Below are 8,872 nucleotides of genomic sequence, written 5' to 3'. Positions count from 1 at the left end.
TGTAATTACTGTGCAAAGCCGGGTCCAACCACATGGACAAAGGTAATCGCAATCGATCCAGCACCGTGGACCGTGAAAGTTCCCAAATATGATCTAGATCCACCGACCTCAACCGGATCCATGTCCACACACGACACCTAATCGAGAAAATTCTTTTGTGGGTCTTACTTTGACCAGGTCATGCAACTTTGGTGAGCCTGGCTAGGCCCTTTCAGCACCCTTAGTGGGTCCAATTAAGGTGCTGAGCCGGGTCCAACCACATGGATCAGGGAACTTCATAGGGATAGAGACTCAACACCAAACCTTGTGCCAAACAATAAATAACCAAACAAGAAAAAAAGGAGAAATTCATGATGCATGAGAGAATCACAAAGTCAAAACTAGAGCATATAAAAAGTGGATCAGAGAGAGAGAGAGAGAGAGTTAATTACTTGAAGTTTGAGGCATTCAATAAATAATTGGTACGTTGGTCATAAATAAAAGAGCAACACCCTCCCCGGCAATTATAGTTTCTTAACGTTAAGGCCAAAAATATTACCGTTGGGGTTAATAAAGGCCGAGTGAAATTGGGCATTCATAATGTTATTGTGATTAACTCCCACTGGCAATCCAAAGCAGCCCCATTATTAGATTAATTAATTATGAGATTAAGAGGGGGAGAAAGAGATGTGTGAGAGTTGACAAAATGACAACCCGGTGTGGACAGTGGGAGTAGTTCCCATGTGAACAGGGCGAGAAGAGAGAAGAGAGAGAATAAGGGAAGATGGACGGTGGGATGTGTAAAGCCCCCGGGCATCCGACGGTAGGGAAGGGTTCCCGGCACCGAAAGGGAAAAAAGATACACAAGTTAGATGAAAGGGGTCGGTGTGGCAGATGGGGCCGCACCCTGCCTTTCACGTGGGGCCCGCACACAAAAACCGGGCTGAAATCTTACAACCAGCGCAGCGGAGACGATGGTGACGTCGTTTGGCACCACCACCACCACCACCGGTATGAGATCCATCAAAATAATGAAAGAAAAAGAGGCAAAATATAGAACTAACATGACCATCACAGTAGCTCTAAGGGGGTTGGTCTAGTGGGGTGGGGGCTTTGGCTGCTAGACGGGCAGTCAAGGTCCGATTCTCATGGCCGTCGCCCTTTGCACAAACCAACACGTAGTATAGGCCTCGGGATCAGGGGTTCTAATCTTGGAGTTTTAGGCTGTCCCCATGACGACTGTAGTTATGGCAGGCTAAGCCAGGGCGATCAGGTCTTCATGGCCAAGCCCTGTTTCTTCGAGTTATAAAAAAAAAAAAAAAACATGACCATCAGTGCCGAGTATGCAGAAACGCACTTACATTTTGTGACATGACCGGATCATTTCAGTAGTGAAGAAAGAGTTGTGTCCTTTCTTTCTGATTCTTAAAGCAAAGTAGGAAACTGGTATGGTTTTGTAAGAGTTTGTGTCCTATTAGGAACGAACAATGCCCACAAAGCAAAAGTACGCATGTGACTTCCGTGATTTTGAACCCTCGCATCAGCTGCTACTTGAGCAAAAGTACGGACGCCGATTTAGATCCATCACTTGGTCGTTCTATCTACCAACTTCCACTCTTTTCAAGAAATTATGACACCAAGCTTCTTGCTTTCATTTTTCTTTTCAATAAGACATGCCCTCTGATTCTCTCAAACAAAAAGGGTGTCGGATTTCAAAACAAGAATCTTGATTATAACTTTAGCAAGCTTGATTTTTGTGGTACAACAGTGCACATTTTTTCCTATAAAGATACAGCCACAGAGAAAAAAAAAAAAGAGAGATGCAAGAACTCAAAGATGATCATCATTGTGATTGATAACCTTAAAAAAAATCCAAAGGCACGCATATTCAATCACCCACCATCAAAGCCTAAACAAATGCTCATCAAAGACCCCCATCCCCCAAACAAATACATCAAATCAAACATCAAGCAAGAAGATAAAGAGGGTATGGATGAATCAAATGGTTGAGTTCATTCGAACCGTTCAAAACGTCAAAAAAAAAAATCCTCTTCCTCTTCGTAAGACTCAGAGAGAGAGGTTTTAAGCGTACCCTTCTTAAAACTTAAGAGAGAGAGGGTTTTAAGCATACCCCTTTTGATTCAGAGGAGTCAGTGAGGCTTAGAAGGGGTAGAGGAAGAGGAGGAAGAAGAAGACTGTTTGGGGGATTGCAAGGGGAACAAAGGAAGCAGCTCCGGCTCCGCGCCTCTAGGGGTGTTGAGGGGAGAAAGATGGAGATAGAACCCCTTCTCTGCGATCGCCTTCTCCTCCTCGGACATGGTGGCGGCCGGCGGCGACGTCGATGACTCGCTGCCGGAGACCGGGCTCGGGAGCCGGCGGAAGCAGCCGGAATTGGGGCTGTAGAGGCCGTTCTCGAACGGATCGAGAGGGGTGACCGGGCTGGAGAGAGAGAGGTCGGAGATGGCGGTGGGGGAGAGCAGGAGCTGCGATCTGGGCGAGGGGTGGGACGGCCGGAGCGACGTCATGCCGAGCTTGATCTCGAGTTTCCGCATGCTCTGCCTCCTCTCGTGGAGCTTGAAGGCCGGCCTGCGGGGGCCGACGTCGGCCGCATTGGCCCTGTTGGCGAGCCTCGCCGGCACCGTGATGGGAAGTTTCTCTTGGGAGTCGTCGTTGGCGCCGGTGAGCTTCTGCACCAGCTCCTTGAACGAGTGGGCGTCCGCCTGCACGAACGTGGTGGGCGATGTAGCCGTCGAGATTCTTATATTGGTGGTGGTGCTGCTCATGGGTCTCTCCATGTGGTAGGCTGTAGAGAGAAGACAGAGCGAGACGGGTAGAGAGAGAGAGAGAGAGAGGTGGATTGTGAAGAGAGAGAAGACAGAGAGTTTGGTAGATTATGTAGAGAGAAGACAGAGATGGGTAGAGAGAGAAAGGGAGGATGGTTTGTTAGTAGAGATGGTGGTAGTGAGAAGGGGAAGAAAAGGGGGTTGGTTGTAGGGATGCGAAGGTAAAGGAGGGAGCGGGTTTGGGATTGGTGAAGGGTTTCATGGTTTGAAATTGGAAAGAAGAGGAGGAGGAGGAAGAGGAAGAGTACTGAAACCGTGCATTATTTTGAGCAGGGGAAGGAAGCGCCCAAACGCCTGAGAGGCGTGGTACCAGATAAGTCGCCTGTTTATATAGAGTCTGTTTGCTTGTGTGCTTGGTCGTCTTGTTCTCATTATAAATCTTGAGAGAGAGAGAGATTATAATGATGTGGAGACAAGAGTAATGCGAGGTGTGAATTATTGAATGTTGAGGAATGGTTTCATCTGAGTTTTTTTATTATTTTAAATCCCTTGGATTCTTAATCCTCATATTTTGCGAGGTTGCGTAGGTTGCACGAGGTGCCCCCTTTTCTCAAACCCGTTTGGTTATATATATATATATATATATATATATATATATATATATATATATATATATATATAATGAGTTTCTTTGGACCTCTTTTTTGCTAAGTTTTGTTAGGCTCCTTCAAAAATCTTAGTTTTAAGTATTTTTTTCTCACATTTAATTACATCTAACGGTTCAGATTTATTATAAAACACTTAAAACCTATCGGGCAGAATAAGAAATGAAGCCTAATATGTTCAGTTCTCTATCTATATATTATATATATAAAAGCACCAGTAGTCAATGAGTGTTAGGCTTACAAGGTGTGGATTGGTGGTGGGGTTGGTTTACTTTTTTTTTTGTTTTATCTTTGAGTGGGTGCATAACATGTTTTACTGAATCTCTATTTTCACAACTTTTTGCAATATTTATGAGTGGTCTTTGTGTCATCACAGCCTTCAATTTGCCCATGTTGCTCATGCTCTCAATAAAGCACTATTGTGCCCAAGATTACCCGCTTGGCTGCAAGCATCACACAAAAGGTCTCCTCCTTATGGAAGTAAAGGGAGAAGGAGGTGCAGGATGCATGATGAGAGAGAGAGAGAGGTGTGTAGGGGTGTCAACGGGTCGGTTTTTGCTGGGACTCAGGTGAAAACAGACTTGGATCAAATTTTTGGGTGTGGTATTAGGTTTGGATCTAGGTCTAATTAGATCTACTATAAGAGAAACAATATCCGGGCCTGATAAAAACTGTATGAACCAGACTCAATAAAATAATAATTTTTATTGTTTTTTTATTAAAAAAAACATGGGTCTTAATCAAAACTCGAGTCTGGTATAAAATTTCACAAATTATACCCAGGTCCATGTATTAATCTAACCTTCGGGTTCAGACTCGGGTCTTCTTATTTGTCACCATACCCGAACCCTGTAGGGTTTAGTCCCGGTCGGATCTGGGTATACCCGACCCGTTGACACACTTATGTGTGCGCATGTAAAAGGACATAGAAAGGTCAACCTAGTAGGTCATTTATTTAGTTTCAATATTACCTTTTTCATTCGATAAAAGGTTCTCCTATCTTTTTCCCACAAGTGCTCCACACACTTGGTTAGATGGGTTGGCCTAAGGCCTTCAAGCTGAAGGACGTTGAAAGTTCGATACCCGAAGAGTACACGTCCTTGGAGAAAGCAGCAGCTTCTTGGTGGGTGAGGGGAATAGCCTAAGGTTTTTATGCCACTCAACGTGGCCACCATAGCTCGGCAGGACTTTCCAGTGCTGTAGGTCTCCGGACCTGACATCGGTTTCTCATTTAATAAACTTACGAAAAACAAAGGTACGTACTTGTGTTATTAGTTTCATGGATACTGGATATGAGCTGATATCCTGTTCTGGACCAAGGCTTGCGACATAACCCGGTCAAGAGCAAAATGGTTTGGTGGGTTAGGGTTTTGTGTGAAAAAGACAAATTTGCAAATGCTTGTTGAGAAATGAAAGCAAGTTTTTCAACACGCTATGGATGATATGGGTCCCAATAGGGCCTGATCACTTTCTTAATGTGACAATCAGAATGAAGTGGTCCTGCGATACCTTGAAAGGTGCATGTTACGTGTTTGAGAAAGAACTTGACCATACTGGACTCAATTGGAATGTGAATTGACCCTCCAAAGAGACAAGCCTCCTTTCTGTTAAAACTTTGAGCAAAATGTGGCGTGAATGCTGGGCTCATGTCTTGGTTGGACACTAGTTTAGTGCTGCTTTTTTCAGGCCAGAAAAAGTGGGCACGGGGGCCATTGACCCACTTCCTTGAGAATCCAAAGGCAGCCAAACTTTAAGGGTGTCTTTGAGAGCCTCCGATCTGAGATCCTAGCTAGGGTTTTGAAATTCGAGTCCACCGAGCGCGCATTTTAACTGTTTTGGGATCTTAGATCCTCTCATATGAGAATTTCTGTTTGCATGACTGTCAGGTTTGGAGTGGGTCTCACATCAGATCCGACCTCGACAGCTCGAGATCCGAGCCATTCAAACATGCCCTAGTGGAACCTGATCATGAACTTGCACCTCCAAGTGGGTGAAATAGTGGCACATTCGGACTCCACTAGGGAACAACAATAACAGATCTTTAGCTTCAAAAATGATTGCTATGTTGCTCGTGGCCATGTTTGGATACACCATATCGAGGATCTGGATTACTTTAGCACCAGAAAAGGAATTCTTTTTGTGGGGCTATTTTTTTGCAGCAGAAAAGAAAAAAAGGGCTTCTGTTGATGCTATGATACATTATCAGCAGCACTTTACTGGCGCAACTACTGACGCTAGAGACTTTTACTGACACTAATTTAGCACCAGTAAATGTCAGATTTCTTGTAGTAAGGGCATCACAAATTTTGCCCATTTTTGCTCAATGCAATGCCCAGATTTTCACGGGGACATAGGAAAGCTAAATCCTATGGACTCTGCTAGGCCTTTAGCAAATTGCTTCCTCCGTAAGCAATCTATCTGTATCGTCATGGTGCATATACAACTGCCTTGAAAGCCAATTTCCGAAATGAAAGATTCTCACGAGTAAATCCTCCACTCAATGTCTGAACGCATAAATAACAAGTACGGGTGGGAAAGGAAAACCACAACTTAAATGGGAACAAACAGAGCTCTCATTCCACATCAATGGAGGAAGAAAGTTGAATCCTATACAATTGGCCCAAGAGAATGTTGAATATTAGTATGTACTTGCGTACTTGGGTAGTTCTGTAAATTGTCAATCATAGAGAGAGAAAAAATCCTGGCATCTGTGCAAATATGCAAGGGTAGCATGGGTATTGCCTTTCAAAAAAAAGGGTAGCATGGGTATGATAATCATTCTTAAATGTGTATATAGTGGGAATCAAATATATATGTGGTGGAAATGTTCACATATGCATGTAGTGGACGCATGAAGTGTCAATAGTTACACACTATGGTCATTAGTGTCAATAGTCATGCATTATGGTTATTAATCCTAGATTAACTATATATGTAAATTTATAATTACAATTGGGGTTCAAAGAAAGAAATCCAAAAGTCATTTACAATGTCTATAAAACTGTATAGAAAGGTCCCCATCATTATATATGCATTGAGAATGTAATTTAATGAGAGAGTGAATATGAGAGAGGTCGGGGTAGGCCCAGGAAGACATGGATGGAGGTGATAGGAAAGGATATGAATGCTTTGAACCTCACCGAGGACATGGCATTGGATAGAAATGAATGGAGGAGAAGGATTCATGTGGAAGACCCAGAATGATTTTCTTTGTTGGTTCATATCGCCGACCCCAACTGTTTTGGGATGAAGACGTAGTTGTTGTTGTTGTTGTTGTGAATATGTGAGAACAAAGAAGAGTATAATTCAAGAAATCTTCACTCCTCTCTCCTGGTTTTTGTTCTTAAGTTCGTGTTGGTTTTTTTTTTTCATCAAGAGCTGGTTTCTCGCTATAGAGAAGACATGCTATAATACATATACAAACCACTCTGATCTGGTTTATACAGATACTTAGAGATGCAAAGATGTTAACTATAATAAAAATTGTATCAAATAATTGTTTTAATGTGAAGATTAAACTTATACAAAAAAAAAAACACTCAAGATAAGCTCATAATTCAACTCTTTCTATTCCACTTGTTTCTTGCTTCCCTCCTCAACCAGATGTGGGGTCAGCATGTCAGTGAAGACTCCTGGGTCTCACATAAAAACTGTGGATGACCACTCGTCATTTTAGCTGACAAATTATTTTTTTCTTTTGAAAGGCAAGCTGGGGTTATGCGGACTCCTACCGGAGCAAGAGCCGCCCCATGTGGCAGAGGGATTCGATCCTAGGCCTTCAGCTTGATACAGAACCCGGCTTACCACATGCGATACCACCTCTGTGGGCCTTCAGCTGACAAAATTTGCTATAAAGTGTATTGAGACTTTCATTATTAATCAAGAGCTCTTTTATAATAATTTGTGTATTTTTTTCTTAGAAAGAAAGTTGCCTCTTAAGTTTTATTGTACGACAATCTTTGGAGTTGGGAAAGAGTAGGCATGCCCTATAAATAATCAATGGTCAGGGTATATGTAGTGCCATATTCTTGGTTGGATGCAAGTCTAATGGACCTGGGGCAGTTCACATTAGTCCATATATGTATAGTTATGACTAAGGGTTCCTTGGATCCAGTCTGTCCCTATGGGTAGCCTCCTAAGCAGACAATATGCAGATGGATCTAAATTTGGTTCCAATTCGGGTCCATGATGACATATGCACGACCCATATCCAATCTTAATTACTAGGAAGGCCAAGTTATTGTAAGATGTACACGGGTGAACTTGAATAGAAGAGTGTACGCTGTTCCGCAATAAATCTCCACAAACAGATTTTTGGTTCACACATCTAGCCTTTCTCATTTGATATGCTCAAATTCTTAGATCTCAGAAATTTTCTCATGCTTTCTAACATGACCGTGAAGGCCCTTTTGTGACACTTGAAAGGGGGCAGGATTGAGATATGTCCAATGGAGAAGTGCCCCTTCAACTCAAGGGTTGCATTCCTTGGGTTCAAAGAGAGTATGTAACTATATATTAACATATATTATTATCTTATATTTAATTTAATTTTATGTACATACTAAACTTGTTACATAGCCTCAAAATCTTGGACGGCATGTAACGGTTGGAGGTGACCTTCCCCAACACCTACCTTATGGCCACATATTCCCAACATATCTCACTTGACCATAAAGGGTAATTTGTTTTACCAAACTTGATCTCACTTTTGGGTTTACATTGGTATTGAGTTGTATTCTATTCACACAATTATTGTAGACTTTATACCATCCTCATTTTAAAATTATATTCAAATGAGTGATATATAAATCAAACATACTTGACTCTCATTTGTCTCACATGTCTAGAGAAAACATCCTCAATGACGACCTTTGTCAAAGGATTGACTACCATATAGGGATGACAATGGACCAGGGAAAAGTGGGGCCCTGCCCCGCTTCGCCCCGTTTGGACCAGGGATGAAGGGTATGAAATGGGGATGGAGGTGGGGACGAAGGTTAAAATCCATCCCCGTTCAAGGATGGAGGCGGGGATGGACTTACACTTTTCCCCTCCCCGCCCCACCACGATCCCCGCCCCGCCCCATCCCCAGTCCTTCTAAAGGATGGCAATAAACTACGGGGAGACGAGGCTCTGCCCCGCCTCATCCCCGTTTGAACCGGGGATGGAGGACATGAAACGGGGACGAAGGTGGGGGTGGAGGTTAAAATCCATCCCTGTGCGGGGATGGAGGAAGGGATGGAGGTTCTAATCTTGAGACGGGGCGGGGATGGACAACCTGTCCCCCGCCTCGGTTCATTGCCATCCCTACTACCATGTCACTTGATGAAACATAATTCACTACAATTTTATTTTTTATAACTATGTCAATCACATATTGATATTTGATCTCAATATGTTTACTTTAAAAGTTATATGTTGCTAGATAAATTAGATGTATGGCCG

General features: G+C 43.0%; 1 protein-coding gene across 1 annotated transcript; it reads right to left on the bottom strand.

Moving 5' to 3' along the window:
* Positions 1-1,689: 1,689 nt before the first annotated feature.
* On the bottom strand, positions 1,690-3,128 carry LOC149841651 (VQ motif-containing protein 31-like). The gene has a single exon (XM_090001106.1). The coding sequence runs from the start codon at positions 2,772-2,774 to the stop codon at positions 2,130-2,132; it is 645 nt and encodes a 214-aa protein (XP_089857232.1). The 5' UTR covers positions 2,775-3,128; the 3' UTR covers positions 1,690-2,129.
* Between the last annotated feature and the right edge of the window lie 5,744 nt (positions 3,129-8,872).

This window comes from Nuphar pumila, chromosome 3 (genome assembly GCF_984573655.1).
Source record: "Nuphar pumila chromosome 3, dmNupPumi1.hap1.1, whole genome shotgun sequence".
Classification (NCBI taxonomy): domain Eukaryota; kingdom Viridiplantae; phylum Streptophyta; class Magnoliopsida; order Nymphaeales; family Nymphaeaceae; genus Nuphar; species Nuphar pumila.
The sequence above is the reverse complement of the archived record's forward strand: the minus strand, read 5'-3'. Positions and strand labels throughout refer to the sequence as shown.

What these genes read in the sequence shown, in the direction of transcription:
- LOC149841651 (XM_090001106.1), bottom strand. Translation starts at nt 2,774, where the DNA reads ATGGAGAGACCCATGAGCAGCACCACCACCAATATAAGAATCTCGACG.